General features: G+C 48.1%; 1 protein-coding gene across 1 annotated transcript in view; it reads left to right on the forward strand.

Annotated features, from left to right (window-relative positions):
• The window catches only part of nell2a (neural EGFL like 2a), a 183550-nt gene that overhangs the window by 66261 nt on the left and 95208 nt on the right, over nucleotides 1-22081 (forward strand). The window contains exons 11-12 of the mRNA XM_056281703.1: nucleotides 7889-7994; nucleotides 13261-13389. Of these exons, the coding sequence (XP_056137678.1) occupies nucleotides 7889-7994; nucleotides 13261-13389 (235 nt within the window). The remainder of the gene's footprint in view (nucleotides 1-7888; nucleotides 7995-13260; nucleotides 13390-22081) is intronic.

Genomic DNA, 22081 nt, shown 5'->3' on the forward strand with positions numbered 1-22081 from the left:
TTTTACCCGACGTAAAGAAATGATTCCAATGCTCCTAATTGAGTTTGCGTTGGGGGGCCAGAGCGGTGCGCCTGTCAATCAATGTGCCCCACAGGCATTATTCAATATCCATCATAGTATCCCAGACAGCTTCCAAATTATATTTTTGAATCTTCACAGTTATTCAGAGCATTTGCATCAGTGTCGCCACCCGCCATGCGTGCATGCATTGCACACTTTCATGGCGGTAGTTTACGGCGTCCCATCACACCATGTAGGTTCGGTCTATCACAGTGAAGGCGTGCAAGATTTCCACATCACTCAGGTTGGTTGCATGAACCCCCTGACCGGCAAACACACACACCTTTATCTAAATCCAGCCGAGTCCCTGTTTCAGACGCTAAGGTGCTGGCTGGCTGGCTGGCTGGCTGGGTCGACACCTGGTCCCATCTGTAGCCGGGGCTAGCATGATTGGCAGGCCCAGGCAGATCAAAGGAACGGGGACAGGGAGTTCTGTCATTCACTCAGCATTCAGACTCCTGCAGGCTCCCCCCTGTCCACCCACCCCCCGTCCCCCCACCCCGACAGCTGTGTGTCAAGCCTCTGATCTCCTCTCTCTGTCTGTCTGCCGGGGCGGGGCGAGCAGGTTTTTGGAGGAGGTATTTGGCTGAAGGAGGGTGATGTGTATGTTTGTGCGTGTGTTATAAGGCTCATTTGGTAAATAGTTTGGTAACTTTTGGAGGAAAGTCCTATCGGGACATTCGTGACAGGGTTCAGATGCTGCACTGGAAGGACACACCAGGAGCAGCAAACTCTGTTAAGGAAAAATGGCATACTTTAAGTATATTTTTGAAAGTATGTGTCAATATATGATGGATGGCAGCCCTCTAGTACTTCCTTTGTTTTTGTTTATTCTCTGTGTTCGTTACTCAAACCCGATCACTTTTACTAGAGAAGGACTCCAGATAGTTTTTCACCAGTTTTCACAAACCCAGAAGGTTGTTTGGACATCTAAGTTGGAGGAACAGCAGCTCTCTGTGAGACATGGAGGAGAGGCAGACAGGAGAAGCACGCCAGTGCGCTGGTGAGACTCTGACAGTGGGGATTTTGATCTGCACTCCCAGCGATTCACCTTGTGAATCTCCGCTCCATGCCCAGCAAGATGGACAAGCTGCTTCTCCTAAGTAGGACAAACAAGGACTTTGCACATTGTGCTGCTCTTTGTTTCACTGAAACCCGGCTCAGCAAATCCATCCCCGACAGCGGATTACCTCTTCCAGGCTTCTGCCTACACTGAGTGGATCGCATAACGGTGCTATCGGGGAAAGCGAAGGGTGGAGGAATTTGCTTTTATGTAAGCAAAGGTTGGTCTACAGATGTCACAGTGTTAAGTAAATAGTAAAGCCCGAACTTGGAGAGATTGTTCATAAACGACAAGCCATTTTATTCATCGTGGGGGTTTTCAGCCTTCATCCTGGTCGGTGTTTACATCCCGTCCCAGACCAGCGTGAATGACGCACTGCAAACCCTGGCTGACCAGATTACCGGCTTAGAACAAAAACATACAGACTCACTTTTCATTATCCTTGAAGACTTAAACAGAGCAAAATTAAACCGTGAACTACCAAAATACAGACAACATAGTAATTGTGCCACCAGGGATAACTGCTACAACATTCTTAAAGACGCATATCGCTCTGTCCCCCGGGCAGCTTTGGAGCACTGATCACTGCTTGGTTCATCTTATTCCAGCCTACAGGCAGAAACTAAAATCTAAAAAGCCTGTGGTCAAAACAGTGAAGAAATGGACCAGCGAGGCAAAGCAGGAACTGCAACACTTGGCATGTGTGTGCCTACCAAGACCTTCTGCACATACAACAATAGCAAGTCACGGTTCACAGTCAAACTAAGACAACTTAGCAGCTTAGCAACAAGCAGGATACCTACAGTAGTGGGGTTAGAGCCCTGTACAAGCAGGCCAGAAACTCACTGACAAAGGAAATCAGAGTGGCTAAAAGAAGTACTACTTCTTCTACTTTTGGAGTCTCAACAGGGGATCATCTGTTTCCATCTCTTCCTGTCCTCTGCATCTTGCTCTGTCATGCCAGCCACCTGAATGTCCTCCCTCACCACATCTATAAACCTCCTCCTTAGCTTTCCTCTTTTCCTCTTGCCTGGCAGCTCCATAGTCACCATCCTTCTCCCAATATATCCAGCATCTCTCCTTGGCACATGTCCAAGCCGTCTCAATCTTGCCTCTCTTGCTTTGTCTCCAAACTGTCCAATCTGAGCTGTCCCTCTGATATACTTGTTTCTAATCCTGTCCTTCTTCATCACCCCCAATGAAAATCTTAGCATCTTCAACTCTGCCACCTCCAGCTCCACCTCCTGTCTTTTCATCAGTGCCACTGTCTCCAAACCATGAAACATAGCTGGTCTCACTACCGTCTTGTAAACCTTCCCTGTAACTCTTGCTGGTACCCTTCTGTCACAAATCACTCCTGACACTCTTCTCCACCCACTCCACCCTGCCTGCACTCTCTTCTTCACCTCTCTTCCGCACTCCCCGTTTCTTTGAACAGTTGACCCGAAGTATTTAAACTCATACGCCGTCATCAACTCTACTCCTTGCATCCCCACCATTCTGCTGTCCTCCCTCTCATTCATGCTCCTACTGACTTTCATCCCTTTTCTCTCCAGTGCATACCTCCACTTCTCCGGACTCTCCTCAAGTGGCACCCTACTCTCGCTACAAATCACAATGTCATCTGCAAACAACATAGTCCACAGAGACTCCTGTCTGATCTCGTCTATCAACCTGTCCATGACCATTGCAAACAAGACTGGCCTCAGAGCTAATCCTTGATGTAATCCCACCTCCACCTCGAACCCATCTGTTATTCCTACTGCGCACACCTCACCACTGTCATACTGCCCTCATACATATGCTGCACCACTCCTACATACTTCTCTGCCACTCCTGACTTCGTCATACAGTACCACACCTCCTCTCTCAGCACCCTTTCATATGCTTTCTCTAAATCCATAAAAACACAATGTAACTCCTTCTGACCTTCTCAATACTACTCCATCAACATTTGCAAAGCAAACTTCACATCTGTGGTGCTCTTTCATGGCATGAAACCATACTGCTGCTCACTAATCGTCACCTCTTCTCTTAACCTTGCTTCCACTACTCTTTCCCATATCTTCATGCTGTGGCTCCTCAACTTCATACCTCTGTAGTTACGACAGTTCTGCACATCACCCTTATTCTTGAAAATTGGTACCAGTATGCTTCTTCTCCACTGCTCAGGCATCCTGTCACTTACCAAGATTGTGTTTAACAATCTAGTTAAAAACTCCACTGCCATCTCTCCTAAACATCTCCATGCCTCCACAGGTATGTCATCTGGACCAACCAGCTTTCCACTCTTCATCCTCTTCATAGCTGCCCTCACTTCCTCCTTGCTAATCCACTGCACTTCCTGATTCACTATTCCCACATCATCCAGCCTTCTCTCGCTCTCATTTTCTTCATTCATCAGCCCCTCACAGTACTCCTTCCACCTTCTCAACACACTCTCCTCGCTTGTCATAACATTTCCATCTCTATCCGTCATCACCCTAACCTAAAAGAAGTGGCTGGCGCCTCCACATGTATCGGAGGAGGCATGTGGTAGTCTGCAGCCCTCCCTGGATCGGCAGAGGCAGTGGAGCACCAGAATGGCTGGGAAGAGTGAGGTAATTGGCCAGATACAATTGGGGGGGGCTGCTGTTGGCCCACCTGAGGAATGTTACAGGACACCTGCTGGACCCCCTGCAGTTTGCCTACCAGGCAAACAGGTCAGTGGATGATGCAGTCAAGATGGGACTGCACTACATCCTGTAACACCTTGACTGCCCAGCAACATATGCAAGAAATCCTCCCCTCTAAACTCTCCCAGCTCACTGTATCCCCCGTTATCTGTCAGTGGATCACCAGCCTCCTAACAGGCAGAAAAAAGCAGGTGAGGTGGGGGTAGTCACTTCTGGTATATGGACAGTCAGCGTTGGTGCTCCTCAGAGTTGTGTGCTCTCCCCACTGATTTTTTTCCCTGTACACCAATGACTGCACCTCCAAGGACCCTGCTGTTAAACTCCTGAAGTTTGCAGACGATACTATGTTCATCGGACTCATCCAGGATGGTGACAAGTCTGCATATCAGTGAGAGGTTGAGCGGCTGGTGCTCTGGTGCAGTCAGAACAACTCCACAGCTGAATATGCTCAAGACTGTGGAGATGACAGTGGACTTTAGGAGACACTCCTCACTACTGCTCCCCCCTCAGAATATCCAACAGCCTTGTGACAACTGTGGAGACCTTCAAGTTTCTGGGAACTACCATTTCTAAAGACCTGAAGTGGGAGACCAATATCAACTCCATCCTCAAAAAAACCCAGCAGAGGATGTTCTTTCTGAGGCAACTGAGGAAATTTGGTCTTCCACAGGAGCTGTTGAGCCAGTTCTACACCACAGTCATTGAATCAGTCCTGTTCACATTTGTCATGGTATGGATCGGAGCAGCAACAAAACAGGATAGGAACAGACTGCAGCAAACAGAACAGCAGAAAAAAATCATTGGCATTCCCCTGCCCACCCTGCAGGACTTGTACACCTCTAGAGCCTGGAAACGGGCTGGCAGAATCAGCACAGACCCCCCCCCCCCCCCCCACACACACACACACACCCAGGACACCGTGTGTTTGAACTCCTACCCCCTGGCAAGCACTACAAAACAGTGTGCAGCAAAACCACCAGACACAGGAACAGTTTTATCCCCACAGGCCAGCTCTCTCATGAACACTTAACAGCATGGTGCAGTAATGGACATTTATTATGTAAATATGACACTTTGTAAATAGCCCCTCTGGTCAAGATGTCACACTTACATATCTACAATGTGCACTACCTCTTTCTAAATCAGATGTGCAATACAGATGCACAATTGTAAATACGCATATAACTGCTGTATAATGGTTATGAATTATTATTCTTACATTGTAATAATAACATAAGAATAATAATTGGGGAGAAGAGGAATGAAAGTCAGTAGGAGCAAGATGGGATACCTATGCGTGAATGAAAGGGAGGACAGTGGAATGGTGAGGATGCAAGGAGTAGAGGTGACGAAGGCGTATAAGTTTAAATACTTGGGGTCAACGGTCCAAAGTAACAGGGAGTGCAGAAGAGAGGTGAAGAAGAGAGTGCAGGCAGGGTGGAGTGGGTGGAGAAGAGTTTCAGGAGTGATTTGCGACAAGGGTACCAGCAAGAGTTAAAGGGAAGGTGTACAAGATGGTTGTGAGACCAGCTATGTTATATGGTTTGGAGACACTGGCACTGATGAAAAGGCAGGAGGAGGAGCTGGAGGTGGCAGAAATTAAGATGATAAGATTTTCATTGGGAGTGATGAAGAAGGACAGGATTAGGAACGAGTATATCAAAGGGACAGCTCAGGTTGGACGGTTTGGAGACAAAGCAAGAGAGGCAAGATTGAGATGGCTTGGACATGTGTGGAGGACAGATGCTGGGTATATTAGGAAAGGGATGCTGAATATGGAGCTGCCAGGGAAGAGGAAGAAGAGGAAGGCCAAATAGGAGGTTTATGGATGTGGTGAGGGAGGACATGCAGGAGGCTGGTGTGACAGGAAGATGCAGAGGACAGGTAGAGATGGAAACGGATGATCCGCTGTGACGACCCCTAACGGGAGCAGCTGAAAGTAGTAGATGTTATTATTATAACATAAGTATATTTATTCAATATATAATAGATAAATATATAACACATATTTTAGTATATACTGTAACATAATTTTAGCATATAATGTAATATGTAAGCATAAGTTATAAATTATTCAGCCATAACATAACTCTGTATAGTTGTAACATACCTTACAATTTCATTTAGCAGACGCTTTTTATCCAAAGCGACGCACATCGGAGAGTTAACACAACACAAGCAAGGGTCTAGTCAGGAGACGACAACGCAAGTAAGTGCCAAAAAACTAGGTTCAAGTCCGATAGGACATAGGTGTCAACAGGCAGTGCACAAAGGCAATGCATAGGGTGCAGAGAAGTGGTTTTTTTTTTGTTTTTTTTTTTTGTGCATACATACATTAAACTACTTTTTATTCCATTTCTTTTGTTTTCCATTTTTGTTTTTGGGAGTGATATACGTACGTAAGTACTACAAGCTGCTGTAAACCAGAGCCAAATCCCTCGTGTGCGTAAGCACACTTGGCAAATATCGTTGATTCTGATTCTGACTGGGAAGCTAAAATATAAGTATACTATTACGTTTCTTAAATATTTTTCCTGTCACACTTGTTTTTATTTTTTCAGATCTAACATACAAACCTGCCACACCTATTTCAAAACCTCAATATAAATAAATGAATAAATAAAATATGTTACATTTTACTTCCGCCGTTTACATCCTGTTCTCTTTTTATGTTTATTTTGTGTTAGAAACCCTATACTACTGTTTACTCAGGTCTTATCTGCCACGGTTAGGAAGCTCAGAGTCCCAAGTATTTCAATACCATTAACAACCGCTACCCACCGTAGTGTAACTATGCATCTGACAAATAAACTTAAAACGAAAACCATAAAACTTCTCTGTGGACAAATACTTGTAGATGCACGTGAAGCTAATTAAGAGTACACCTTTATTTATAATGTATACGCTAAGTTGACTTACACAAACACTTTAAGTACACGCATAAACAGTATTCAGCAAGTCTAAATCTATGGTTTAAGTGTACTACTCTGGAGTTTACCTTTTGCAAGTACAACAAAGGCAAAATGCCCCTTTTTAGTTTTAGGGGAGGTATACTAACAGTGCACTGAAGTAAACCTTTTTTCCCCCCCCCGAGGATTGACTTTGGGCAAGAATGTAGTTTCCAGTACAGTTCATTGGAGCCCGGCAGTCAATCAGCTCAGTTCATTTTCAGAATAAGTACACAGTCTCCATTAATCTGTACTTCAGAGGTTAGGAGCAGTGGTTTAACAGGTCTTCTTCTGGATCTTTTTATACACCATCTAGCTAGTCTTCAGTTCCTGCAGGTTAACCTACCTGCCACCTTAAACACATACATACGTGTAGACTGCATAATGTTGCAGATGGTGGTTAAAAAAGTACAAGCTAGCCAGCTGCTAGTACACAATTTCACTTCACTTCGTGAGCAGCAATGCAGGTGGATTTGTGATTAGCCCATGTCGCCGCTTCCTTTGCATCGTGAAAACATGCCACAATAAAATGAGATGTCAGCACCTCTTAACCCTCCATTTTGTAAAAACATGGCGTGCACAACCGGCAGTCAGAGTCACCCGGTTGCCTTCTTGTCTGGTTGCGCCCGGTGCTAATGACTTCAAATTAGCATCACTCATAAAGACAGGGATGAGATCATCATGAGGGCCTGCCAAAGACATCCCGGGGAAAAAGAAACTGCCTAATCAAGTTTTACATTCCATTCAAACACACCCACACACACACACATACGCGGGCCAGGGATAATTCCCCAAGATGTAGTCCGGGGTACTTGCCGCTTGTACGATGAGGACACGTCCCGAGTCAAGGTGCATGTTATCGCTCAGACAGCGGACGACAGAGGACGGGGAGGGGTTCATATTCTTCCGTTGCGGCACTGGGCCCAGGCAAAACTGCTATTGAACAATGATTATGTCAGAGTAATTGGGATGTAATGAGCATAGAGAAAGGAAGGAGAGAGACAACCCATGGGGGGGGGGGGTTGGAACACAATAGATGGATAATTACCTTCATAATTATGTCCAAGCCTTATCAAATGAAGGGCAGCAGAGCGGCACTCATTGGAACTTGGTGTGTGTCTGTTTTTTTGTTTTTTTTTCAGGACAGGACCATGCACCGCATGGTCCCCGCTGAGCCCTGTCCCCAACCCGGCTGTCCGGAGACAGAGCAGATCACCCTTCCCGACAGCTGCTGCAAAGTCTGCCGAGGTACAGATGATGTATTCTCTTTTCCCCGTTAATGAAAAGGATTATTTTGTAATTCACTTAGGTTAGCTTGCAGGGCATAAATTATCTTATTTTAAAAGGAGCGGAAAAGCAACGTGGTCAAGTAGAGAGAAAATGCAATGCGGGTGACGTTGGGATGAAGGGATTATCCTGGAAGCGTCATACTTCATTCTAAGTGTATCGATAATTGTGATGCTCAAAAGTGTTATGTCTCCGATAACGCAGGAAAATGTTGTTCTTTCACTGTATTCTCTCGTGTTAAATGGCGCCCAAAGCCACTCAGTCATCTGTTTCCACAGTCATTCGTGAGTATATTAAACTCCAGACACTGGAGAACCAGGTCCTGTAAGTCAAAGTCCTAACTGTGTTTGCTCCACCCATGTACTAAACCAGCTGACTCTAATTAACACCGCTCCTCAGCGAAGTAAGGAAAGCAATTTATTTCCCCAGGAAGGAGAAGGGAGAATCATGAATAATTCATGAGCGCAAGTGACTAATGCTCAAAAACATCCAATCACCGAGCCTTTATCTTCTTCTTCTTGCAGCCGCTGCTGTTAGGGGTCTCAACAGCGGATCATCCATTTCCGTCTCTTCCTGTCCTCTGCATCTTCCTCTGTCACGCCAACCACATGCATGTCCTCTCTCGCCACACCCATAAACCTCCTTTTTGGCCTTCCTCTTCTCCTCTTCCCTGGCAGCTCCATATTCAGCATCCTTCTCTCAATATACCCAGCATCTCTCCTCCACACATGTCCAAGCCATCTCAATCTTGCCTCTCTTGCTTTGTCTCCAAACCGTCCAACTTGAGCTCGTTCCTAATCCTGTCTATCTTTGTCACGGCCAATGAAAATCTTAGCATCTTCAACTCTGCCACCTCCAGCTCCGCCTCTTGTCTTTTTGTCAATGCCACAGTCTCCAAACCATACAACATAGATGGTCTCACAACCATCTTGTAAACCTTCGCTTTAACTCTCGCTGGTACCCTTCTGTCGCAAATCACTCCTGACACTCTTCCCCACCTACTCCACCCTGCCTGCACTCTCTTCTTCACCTCTTCCATACTCCCATTACCTTGGACAGTTGACCCCAGGTATTTTTAACTCATCCACCTTCATCACCTCTACTCCTTGCATCTTCACCTTTCTGCTGTCCTCCCTCTCGTTCATGCATATGTATTCCATCTTGCTCCGACTGACTTTCATTCCTCTTCTCTCCAGTGCATACCTTCATCTTCCAGGTTCTCCTCAACCTGCTCCCTACTGTCATTACAGATCACAATGTCATCCGCAAACATCATAGTCCACTGAGATTCCTGCCTGATCTTGTCCGCCAACCTGTCCATCATGATTGCAAACATGAAAGGGCTCAGAGCCGATCCTTGATGTAATCCCACCTCCACCTTGAACCTATTTGTCATTCCAACCACACACCTCACCACTGTCACACTGCCCTCATACATATCCTGCACCACTCTCACATACTTTTCTGCCACTCCCGACTTCTTCATACAATACCACACCTCCTCTCTCGGCACCCTGTTATATGCTTTCTCTAAATCTACAAAGACACAATGTAACTCCTTCTGGCCTTCTCTATACTTCTCCATCAACATTCTCAGAGCAAACATCACATCTGTGGTGCTCTTTCCTGGCATGAAACCATACTGCTGCTCGCTGATCATCACCTCTCCTCTTAACCTAGCTTCTATTACTCTTTCCCATATCTTCATGCTGTGGCTGATCAGCTTCATACCTCTGTAGTTACTACAGCTCTGCACATTGCCCTTATTCTTGAAAATCGGTACCAGAATGCTACTTCTCCACTCGTCAGGCATCCTCTTACTTTCCAAGATTATGTTAAATTATCTAGTTAAAAACTCCACTGCCATCTCTCCTAAACATCTCCATGCCTCCACAGGTATGTTATCTGGACCAACCGGCTTTCCACTCTTCATCCTCTTCATAGCTGCCCTCACTTCCTCCTTGCTAATCCACTGCACATCCTGATTCACTATTCCCACATCATCCAACCTTTTCTCGCTCTCATTTTCTTCATTCATCAGCCCCTCACAGTTCTCCTTCCACCTTCTCAACACTCTCTCCTCGCTTGTCAGCACATTTCCATCTCTATCCTTCATCACCCTAACCTGCTGCACATCCTTCCCAGCTCAGTCCCTCTGTCCAGCCAATCGATACAAGTCCTTTTCTCCTTCCTTAGTGTCGAACCTGTCATACAACTCACCATACGCCTTTTCCTTTGTCTTTGCCACCTCTCGTCGTCGCCTTATGCTGCATTTCCTTATACTCCTGTCTACTTTTTTCATCTCTGTCACTATCCCACTTCTTTTCACCAACCTCTTGCTCTGTATACTTTCGTATACTTCCTAATTCCACCACCAAATATCCTTGTCTTCCTTCCCCTCTCCAGATGACACACCAAGTACCTTCCTAGCTGTCTCCCTCACTATTTCTGCAGTGGTTGTCCAGCCATCGGGCAACTCTTCACTACCACCCAGTGCCTGCCCCCCCCCCCAATTTCCTCCCCTTTTCTCCCCAATTGTATCTGGCCAATTAACCCGCTCTTTTTGAGCTGTCCCCGTCGCTGCTCCACCCCTGCTCTGCTGATCAGGGGGGCGCCCCGACCGACCAGAGGAGGCGCTAATGCAGCGACCTGGACAAATACCCACATCTGACTTCCCACCCGCAGACACAGTCAATTGTGTCTGTAGGGACGCCCGACCAAGCCGGAGGCGATCCCGTGTTGGTAGGCAACAGAATAGACTGCTACACTACCCGGATGCCTCCGGTGCCTGTCTTAACTCCTGCCTGAACTCCACACAACAGTCTTCCTTCTTCAACTTCCACCATTTGATCTTCGGCTCTGCCTTCACTCGCTTCTTCTTCTTGGTCTCCAAAGTCATCCTACAGACCACCATCCGATGCTGCCTAGCTACGTTCTCCCCTGTCACCACCTTGCAGTCTCCAATCCCTTTTAGATCATGCCTTCTACATAAGATATAGTCCACCTGTTTGCACCTTCCTCCACTCTTATACATCACCCTGTGTTCCTCCCTCTTCTTGAAATATGTATTCACCACAGCCATTTCCATCCTTTTTGTAAAATTCACCACCATCTGTCCTTCCACATTTCTCTCATTGACATCATACCTGCCCATCACCTCCTCATCACCTCTGTTCCCTTCACCAACATGCCCACTGAAGTCTGCTCCAATCACCACTCCCTCCTCTTTGGGTACACTCTCCACCACGTCATCCAGCTCACTCTAGAACTCTTCTTTCTTCTCTATCTCACACCCAACTTGCGGGTCATATGCACTGATAACCTTCATCATCACACCTTCGATTTCCAGCTTCATACTCATCACTGTCCAACACTCTCTTCACCTCCAGCACACTCTTGACATGCTCTTCCTTCAGAATTACTCCAACCCCATTTCTCCTCCCATCCTCACCATGGTAAAAGAATTTGAACCCACCTTCGATGCCCCTGGCCTTACTCCCCTTCCACCTGGTCTCTTGCACACATGGTATGTCTACCTTCATTCTGTCCATCATATCAGCCAGCTCTCTCCCTTTACCAGTCATAGTCCCAACACTTAAAGTTCTGACTCTCACCTCCACACTCCTACCCTTCCTCCTCCCCCGCTGCCTCTAGACATGCCTTCCCCCTCTCCTTCTCCTTCCTCCAACAGTAGCACAATTTCCACCGGCACCCTGCTGGCCAACAGTACCGGTGGCAGTCATTGGTAACACGGGCCTCGATCGATCTGGTATGGAAATCTGAGTTATGATCCGCATATTTGATTTGGCAAAGGTTTTGCGCCGGATGCCCTTCCTGATGCAAACCTCCCCATTTATCCGGGCTTGGCACTAAGAATGCACTGGCTTGTGCATCCCCAGTGGCTGGGTTAATCACTGAGCCTTTATGAACAAACTAAATCAAAGTGGGACATGGTTAAGTTTAGACATGGTTGGGGTGTCTGGGTAGCATGCCAGTCTATTCCGTTGCCTAACAACACGGGGATCGCTAGTTCAAATCCCCATGTTACTTCCGGCTTGGTCGGGCGTCCCTACAGACACGATTGGCCGTGTCTGCGGGTGGGAAGCCGGATGCGGGTATGTGTCCTGGTCGCTGCACTAGCTCCTCCTCTGGTCGGTCGAGGCGCCTGTTCATGGGGGAGGGGGAAATGGGGGGAATAGCATGATCCTCCCACATGCTACATCCCCCTGGTGAAACTCCTCACTGTCAGGTGAAAAGAAGCGGCTGGCAACTCCACATCTATGGGAGGAGATATTGTAGTCTGCTTGCAGCCCTCCCCGGATCGGCAGAGGGGGTGGAACAGCAACCGGGGTGGCTCGGAAGCGTGGGGTAATTGGCTTGAGACAATTGGGGAGCAAAAGGGGGGGGGGTTAAACAAATAAATAAATAAAGGTTAAGGCATGGTAAAGTTTAGAAAATGTATCAAATGATATGTGTGATGTCACAGACTTGGGCAGCAAAGAACTGAGAGACTACGGGAGCGAGAGACAGACAGACAGACAGACAGAGAGTGTGTACGCTCGGGTGGGCGTATTAGAAGCATTACGGCCATAGCAGTGTGTCCAGGCAGTGCTTGCTGGTACATGTAGTTATCGGTGGGACAGGAGAAGATCGTTTTCTCTGTAACTATGAGTTCCACTGAAGCAGTTTAAGTTTTGATAAATAATATAGACCATCTATACCTGCTGGATTATGCACATTATGAGCATTGAAGTTCCCTTTATGGTTAAGGTATAGAGCTGTAATAAGCCAGTATCTGTAGTGGTTATGTGTATTGTCAAGGTTAGCTTGTTAGCATATTGAACAGTGTGTAACTTATGAGAATATGAGTTGGGGGGGGGGGTAACGACACTTGCGCGTATGAATTATTCATTAGCCTTCCTTCAACAGGAAAACAAAAATGGTGTCGGGGAAACTTACTTGGGGAAGTCAGCTGATTTAGAATATGGGTGGAGCAAATGCATGGTTAGGATTCTGACTTGCTTGGCGTTCTCCCCGCTCTGACCAGCTCAGATAGAATACAGGTTGCAGATTTGATGCTGCGAGAGTCAGCCGCGTTGTAATAACATGACCCCTCCGATAGCCCCCTGTGTCCTTCCTTCACTCCCTCCATCCGTCTTCGTCCCTCCTCTGGGTACTGACCTTTTCTTTCCTTTTCTTTCCTTTCTTTCCTTTCTCTCTTCTGTAGGTCATGACTTTTGCGCCGAGGGCCACAGCTGTGCGGAGCACTCCGACTGTGTGAACCTGGAGGCGGGGGACCACTGCGTCTGTAAAGACGGATTTCGCCCGCTTCGAGACGACAACGCCTACTGCGAAGGTACCGCAGGGGCCGTGACTTGTGTAAAACTCAACTTTTACAGCCCAAGTTTTCTTCGCCTGAACGGCTCGAGTGAAAAGGGGGCAACGCACGAGGCAGCACTCTACTGCTTTTTTTGTTTGTTTCTAAGGTCATGTGCGATTCCATGCAGCTGCGGTGTGTACTGGCATTCATCACATTGTTCTCCGTGCTTTGTGTGTTCACGGCCATTTCACTTTGTTACGGATATGCAAGAACACGCCTTTATGTCTCCCGGTGTTGGGTGTTACTCTGTCGAGACATCACGGATGAGCGTTGTTTCTTAAGGTGCGTTGGTTCCGGCCAGCCGTCATCGGCGGCGGTACTCATCACTGAATGTGCGCCAAGGCTCCGGTTTCACTGTTGTGATGCGATTGTGACATCTTTTAAAACACAACGTGATTGGTTATCGCAGCATTTTTCCCAGATGAGGAAAAAAGGAGACGTTCTACTCCGTCGCCATGCAGGCTCCCCGCTAAAGGTGATTTTGGAGAACCGTTGCTACTTAGCGGAGCGGCTTGTTTCACACGGCCCGCGGTCGGCACAGCGGTGAAAGACGGTACCCTTCGTCTAGCGCGAGCTCAAACGTACACACGGCGGCGTTTTCAGCCGGACCTCTGGACAGCTGGGTTGCGTTTTAGACGGATCGCTGAGGAAAGATGACGAACTTATCCGCTTGCAGGGGGCCGCGCTGCAAAGTTGCGCTGAGATCCGCGGTCGACCCCCCCCCCCCACCCCGAGTCGACATCCTTCATCCGGGTGTGTCTGCGGCGTCATCAAGCCAACGCGGCGTATGATCAGAGGTGTTCTCCAAAAACCTCCACCGATTCTGACAGCCACCCGAACACACCGAGTCCTCAGCATCCCTATGTGCGTGTGTACCGGCGGCCGGCCGGGTAATTGCTGTGTCCTGGGGCATCCGGGTTATTAAAGATGCCATGGGGCAGCTCTGTTCTAAATGAAGCTCGTTGTTATGGAGGTGGACCCTCCCCCGGTAATATTCATGTTACAACAAAAAAAAAAGGAAGTTGTGGGGCGCCCGGGTGTAGCGTAGTGGTCTGTTTCGTTGCCTACCAACACAGGTTTGGTGGTTCAGATCCCCGTGTTACCTCTGACTTGGTCGGGCGTCCCTACAGACACCGTTGGCTGTGTCTGCGGGTGGGAAGCCGGATGTGGGGTATGTGTCCTGGTCACTGCACCAGCAAGGCTCAGCGTTTTCGGTTTTTATTTTTCAAAGCCATCCAGCATGCCGAATTTCGCCGCAAGAGGACACTGTTGCATAACCTCACATGAACAGGAACGACTTTTGGATGCGGGGAAACGTAAAATCTGGGTGAAAATCAGTTGAAAAATCTGGGTATTTTTCGGTGAAAATCGGTAAAAACCGAAAACGCTGAGCCTTGTGCACTAGTGCCTCCTCTGGTCAGTTGGGGCGCCTGTTAAAGGGGGGGGAACTGGGGGGAATAGCGGGATCCTCCCATGTGCTACGTCCCCCCACTGGGGAAACGCCTCACTGTCAGGTGAAAAGAAGCGGCTGGTGACTCCACATGTATGGGAGGAGGCGTGTGGTAGTCTTCAGCCCTCCCCGGATCGGCAGAGGGGGTGGAGCAGCGACCGGGACGGCTCGGAGGGTTGGGTAATTGGCCGGATACGATTGGAGAAAAAAAAGGGGGGGGGGGAATCCAAGGAAAAAAAGGAAGTTGTGCTGACCCTCGGTTGTGTAAGGAGCGAGCTGGCTCCGAAACATGCGAGCGAAATTCTGCAGTTGGGTTTACACTGAAGTGTCAGAAAGGCGGGTGGTAATAGCCTAGCTTACACAACCAGTGTTATTTTGTTGCTTCATGGGTTACAATGCGCCTCCAGGTTGTGTTGTTCAATGCACAGTCACGCCCTGGGTTGTGGTAACCCTGCCGAATTTGATGAAAAACACCCAATTATCGCTTGGTTTCTCTCGTGGCACAGTTGCAATTTGTTTCCGCAATCACGCTGGTAATTGTCGGGGGTCTGCCCGTGTGCTTTCTTTGGCAGTGGCGCGGGTTGCTTTGTCTCGGCTCTTTACAAAGACGGACAGCGTGAGACTGAGAGCCGGCAGACTGACTCCCGCGTCCAACCCAGACGCTCCAGACCAAACACTATTCATCTCAAGAGTGGCTCGGCTCTCGCCATGAAATTGGATGGCGAGTGTGTGTGTGTCTTTGTGTATGCGGATATATGGGTGTGCACGGTTTCCATCGGAGGCTGCACAGAGAAACCTGAAATAGACTCAATTTGTTGATGCTGTTCTCTCAAAGGCGATTGATTTTTTTTTTTTTAATGCATGTATGTGTGCGGCTGCGTGCGTGTCTGCAAATCACTTTCTCGTCGAGTGTTTTCGTGGCCTCGGTTTGCGTGTGAGTGAGGGGAAAAAAGGGACCGTCCCGGGGAAACAGTTGCATTTCCGGGGGTCCTGTGGGGAGATGAGAGAATGTTTGTTTTGGGGTAACAGATACACGGTCTTGCTGAGATTCGTCAAAGATGAGATGGCGAGTCCAACTAATGGGCAATTTCATGCATCATGCAGAGCGGGGGAGACCATAAAATACAAACAAGTGTACACATGCAGACACAACCACTCAGCCAACACGTGCATGTGCTGTAAGTACGCACACAGATGTAAACATACATACAGACCGTGCATACGTGTATTTACTCTATTTACATGCCTGCCTATATACATGTATGTTTGTATAATGTGTACATAGAGGTGTGCAGATGTGCTGAACGTAGGGCGTTGCTAGGTGTGCTGTCATACATCAGGATAGGCATCAGTAAAGGCAGAGACAGATACTAGCTCTTTAAAACCCTCCTAGGTCAGAGATGGGCTCAAAATAGCCGATGAGATCACTCCTGTGTAAATTTTTCATAGGAGCAGCAGTAGGAGAAATCCACTGGGAATACTAGCCCCGCATTTGTGCGTGCGTGTGTGTGTGTGTGTGTGTGTGTGTGTGTCTTTGTGTGTGTGTTCTTGTACTTCTATCTTTGTGCAGACCAATATGAGTTTTTAACCATCAGTGAAGACATTTTAGGGCGGTCCTGACTTCTTTAAGTGTCTATCTTAGGATTAATACTTGGGTTTATGGTTAAGGGTAGGATTAGGTGAGGGTTAGGTTAGGGTAAAGGTCCAGTTTAGGCATGTAGTTCAGTTTAGGGTAGGATTAGGTTAGGGTAAGGGTTCAGTTTAGGCATGTAGTTCAGTTTAGGGTAGGATTAGGTTAGGGTAAGGGTTCAGTTTAGGCATGTAGTTCAGTTTAGGGTAGGATTAGGTAAGGGTAAGGGTTCAGTTTAAGCATGTGGTTCTGATGGATAAGGTTAGGGTTAGGTTAGGGTTAGGGTACAGTTTAGGTATGTGGGGTTCTGATGGATAAGGTTAGGATTAAGTAAGGGTAAGGGTCCAGTTTAGGCATGTGGTTCTGATGGATAAGATTAGGGTTAGGTCAGGGTTCAGTTTAGGCATGTGGTTCTGATGGATAAGGTCAAGGTAAAGCCCTAGGGAATGAATGTAGTCAGTGAGGGATCCTCACAAAGATAGAAGGACAAGAGTGTAAGTGGGTGTGTATGTATGTGTGTGTGGGGGGGGGGGGCTCGGAGGTAGAGCAGGCTGTCTGGTAACTGGAGAGTAGCTGGTTCGGTCCTCGGCTCCTCCATCCAAAAATGTTTAAGTGTCCTTGAGCAAGACGCCAAACCCCTAACTGCTCCCGATAAGCAGAGAGAGTGTGTGTGTGTGTGTGTGTGTGTGTGTGTGTGTGTGTGTGTGTGTGTGTGTGTGTGTGTGTGTGTGTGTGTGTGTGTGAATGTGAGGCATTCCGTGATTGTAAAGTGTCTTGAGTGGCTGTTGCAGCTAGAAAAGCGCTTTATTAATGCAATCCATTTACCGTGTGTGTGTGTGTGTGTGTGTGTGTGTGTGTGTGTGTGTGTGTGTGTGTGTGTAGGACGGTGTGAGACGGAGCGAGGAGCTTTCGCGAGGTGACAGACTGATTGTCTCTAAATTGAACAATCAGTGTGGTTCATCATGTTTGGATAGTATGATTATTATTCATCTTAGCATCACAGGAAGTAGGAGGGGCAGAGGCGTCTCTTGATGTCGCCTGGCTTTGAGACGCCCGGCTGATGGTGTTTCCTTTACGACTGCTCAGAAGGACCGGTGTTTTGGGAGCTTTTTGTTTTTTATAGTTCTCGGGATGGAGATGTGACAGTTGATATAGACTAGAATACTCTTTATTCGTCATTTTGTACTTGCATACAAATGAACTGTAGTCTCTGCATTTAACCCACCCTAGCGATGTAGCTAGGAGCAGTGTAGCTAGGAGCTGTGTAGCTAGGAGCAGTGTAGCTAGGAACAATGCAGCTAGGAGCAGTGTAGCTAGGAGCAGTGTAGCTAGGAGCAGTGTAGCTAGGAGCTGTGTAGCTAGGAACTGTGTAGCTAGGAGCAGTGTAGCTAGGAACTGTGTAGCTAGGAGCAGTGTAGCTAGGAGCTGTGTAGCTAGGAGCAGTGTAGCTAGGAGCAATGTAGCTAGGAGCAGTGTAGCTAGGAGCAGTGTAGCTAGGAGCAGTGTAGCTAGGAGCAGTGTAGCTAGGAGCTGTGTAGCTAGGAACAATGTAGCTAGGAGCAGTGTAGCTAGGAGCTGTGTAGCTAGGAGCAGTGTAGCTAGGAGCTGTGTAGCTAGGAGCAGTGTAGCTAGGAGCAGTGTAGCTAGGAGCTGTGTAGCTAGGAGCAGTGGGCGCCGCCGTGCAGCGCGCGGGGACCATCCCCAGCTATTTCTTCCTGTTGCCTTGGTCAGGGTCACAGACAGGAGTATTAACCCTAACATGCATGTCTTTTTATGAGTATGAGTAGTTCTTTTAGAATAGAAGTGATGGCGGATGTCTGGGTGACGTAGCGGTCTATTCCGCTACTTACCAACATGGGGATCGCCGGTTCGAATCCCCGTGTTACCCCCGGCTTGGTCGGGCGTCCCTACAGACACAATTGGCCGTGTCTGTGGCTGGGAAGCCAGACGTGGGTGTGTGTCCTGGTCGCTGCACTAGTGCCTCCTCTGGTCGGTCGGGGCACCTGTTCGGGGGGGGAGGGGGAACTGGGGTGGGTAGCGTCACCCTGGCAAAGCTCATCACTGTCAGGTGAAAAGAAGTGGCTGGCAACTTCATATCTATTGGAGGAGGCGTGTGGCAGTCTGCAGCCCTCCCGGATCGTCAGAGAGGGGTGGAGCAGCGACCGGGATGGCTCTGAAAATAGGCCAAGCGCAATTGGGGAGAAAGTGGGGGGGGTAGAAAGGATGGCAAGAGCCAAAGCACCGGCGTGGTTATGATAGTGATTGACAGGTTAATACAGCTCATCCTGTTTGCCCTTTTGTTTTCTGATCCTGCAGGGGTTTTGTTATTGTAGATCGCTGTGTTTTCGATTTGTGCTGTGCCCAGTGAAGGTTGCATGTTTTCCGTCCTGTAAGTGTGATTGTGTCTGCTTGTTTGTTTGTGTCCACACACGCATATGTATATATGCACAACATATGTGCATACGTGTCCACGTGTGCATGCTCACATAAGCCTGTGTGTACGCATAACCCTGCAGACATCCAGTGAGTTGTAACTTCGTCATCTAAAACATATACAACGGAGTGTGCATGCTGTTACACACACACGTGTGTTTGTGTGTGCAGACTTACACTGCTTTAAGTAACACAGCGATGCAATCAGCCACTGCTGTTTTTTGAATGTCACAAGGTGGCAGTGGGCCAATTGGCTCTGAGTAAAGAGCAGAGGCCATTTTCAGACCCAATCACATCTGGGATGATCCTGCACCCTCGGGCTCTCCCGCTGCCTGGGAGCCTCCCACACACACACACACACACACACACACACACCTTGACCAGCAGCACATTTACTTGCAGTTCACTTCCTTGACCTTGCAGAAATGCCAATAAAGCAGACAATCCCATCATCCAGACAAACCCCCCCAGTGTAAATAACCACGTCTCTCTGCGACCCGCCTCTGACATCTTTTAAATCTCGCCTGAGACGTGTCCCCTCTCCGCTGGCTCTCAGCGTCTCTCAAGCCGTGTTCACAATGGAACGGTTAGTGTAATTTGAAGTGAGCTTTGGACAAGCCGATAAAATTGAAAATGCAAGTCACGTGACTTCCCTTTCAGCTTGTTTGAGGTGATGAAATATTTTTCTTGCGTTGGGGGGCTATGTCGTCAGAAAGACTTTGGTATAGGATATATAGTCAGGTCATCACAAAGAGGGGATATGGATACGAGTTCAGAAGTGGGGTAGCCATCGGTCATCTACTCTACATGGATGACATCAAGATGTATTCCAAGAGTGAAGGAGGCATCGATTCACTGATCCACCTCGCCAGAATATACATCAATCAGCCAAAAAATTAAAACCACCTGCCTAATATTGTGTAAGGTCCCCTCGTTCCTCCAAAACAGGTCTGACCCAACGAGGCATGGATACCACAAGACCTCTGAAGGTTTCCTCTGGTATCTGGCACTAAGATGTTATCAGCAGATCCCTTAATTCCTGTAAGTTGCGAGGTGCGGTCTCCATGGATTTGACTTGTTTTTCCAGCTCATCCCAAAGATGCTAGATCGGATTGTGATCTGAGGAATTTGGAGACCAAGGCAGTCCTTGAAGACTTCATCATGTTCCTCGAACCATTCCCGAACAATGTGTGCAGGGTGCATTATCCTGCTGAAAGAGGCCACTGTCATCAGGGAATACGGTGGCCGTGAAGGGGTTTACTCGGTCTGCAACAACGTTTAGGTAGGTGGTACATGTCAAAGTAACATTCACATGAATGCCACGACCCAAAGGTTTCCCAGCAGTACATTGCCCATAGCATCACACTGCCTCCACCAGGTTTCTTTCATCCCATAGTGCATCCTGGTGCCATCTCTTCCCCAGGTAAATGGTGCACATGCACCCGGCCAGCCACGTGATATGAAAGAAAACGTGATTTAACAAACCAGGTGACTTTCTTCTACTGCTCCACGGTCCAGTTCTGATGCTCAAGTGCCCATTGTAGGCACTTTCGGTGGTGGACGGGGTCAGCATGGGCACTCTGACTGGCCTGCGGCTACGCAGCCCCATACACAGCAAGCTGCAATGCACTATGTGTTCTCACACCTGTCTATCATAGCCAGCGTTAACTTTTTCTGCAATTTGAGCTACAGTAGCTCTTCTGTGGGATCGGACCAGACAGGCTAGCCTTTGCTCCCCATGCTTATCAGTGAGCCTTGGGTGCCCATGACCCTGTTGCTGGTTCACGAGTTGTCTTTCCTTGGACCACTTTTGGTAGGTACTGACCACTGCATACCAGGAACACCCCACAAGACCTGCCGTTTTGGAGATACTCTGACCCAGTTGTCTAGCCGTCACAAATTGGCCCTTGTCAGTTGCTCAGATCCTTACGCTTGCCCACTTTTCCAACACATCAACTTCAAGAACTGACTGTTGACATGCTGCCTAATATATCCCACCCCTTGACAGGTGGCATTGTAATGAGATCATCAGTGTTATTTACTTATCTGTTGGTGGTCTTAATGTTTTGGCTGATCTGTGTACAGCTGTGATCTGTGTACAGGCCCTGTGATGGCCTGGCGGCCTGTCCACGGTGTCTCCCTGCCTGCCGCCCAATGACTGCTGGGATAGGCTCCAGCATTCCCTGAGAGTAGGATACGCGGTTTGGATAATGGATGGATGGATGTGTACAGCAATGACATCGGGATATCATTCAGACTGGATATATGGCTGAAGGGTGACAAAGAGAGGGATTGAAGGGGTGGAGCTACCAGAAGTCAGGATTGCAGATTTACAGGACTGTTACAAGTACCTGGGTATCCCATAGGCCAATGGGAGCCATGATGAGAGAGCAAGGTCAGCCACAGTTAAATATCTCCAGAGAGTAAGGCAGCCTCCCCAAAGAGATCCTACCAGTGGCTAGAAGAGGCTGGTCTGAAGGACAGCACAGAGGCTCTGATCATAGAAGCGCATGAGAGGGTTTTTTTAATGCTTTTTTTCCCCCCATGTTTGGTGTCTCCATTCAGCTTTTCACATTCAAAACTTCAAAACTCACTTAAAAATCACTCAGTGGAAGTTTGGCCACGGGGCATCTTAGTTAGAAAGCCCATCACGTGGTTTAGCTTGCTTCCGTTAAAACACCAGGTCTCTGCATACGGTGACGTCAACCACTACTCAACGTGACTGGTGACAAGTCAAGCGGGGGTAAATTTGGCTCTGAGAAGTTGAAATGGTTTCAAGCTGTAAAAGTGCACCAAGAGTGGCATTAAGAGAGAGACGAGGCAATGTTTGAGTTGTTGTAATAGATTCTCGATATTGTCGCAGAGAGGAGGTGTGCTGCGAGGGTTGCCGCGCTCACCTCCCCGCCGATGTCCATCGGCCAGTCCGTCGACTCAGCCCTACAAAATGTCCTCCCTGCTCTTGTTAAAGGTGAATGTCAGGGAGGGGAATGTGCTCCTTCATGCCGACTGAGCTATAGAGACCTCTGCCCCCCCCCCCCCCCCACTCACCGTGCAGCCCTTTGGCCCTAAAGGCGAAGCCTGTTCCGGATAGTGACAAGTGATGGACGATGATGTTTCATCGATTTTTTTCCGTGCGAGGTGGATAATCTCCACTG

The sequence above is a fragment of the Lampris incognitus genome, chromosome 6, assembly GCF_029633865.1.
Source record: "Lampris incognitus isolate fLamInc1 chromosome 6, fLamInc1.hap2, whole genome shotgun sequence".
Taxonomy (NCBI): domain Eukaryota; kingdom Metazoa; phylum Chordata; class Actinopteri; order Lampriformes; family Lampridae; genus Lampris; species Lampris incognitus.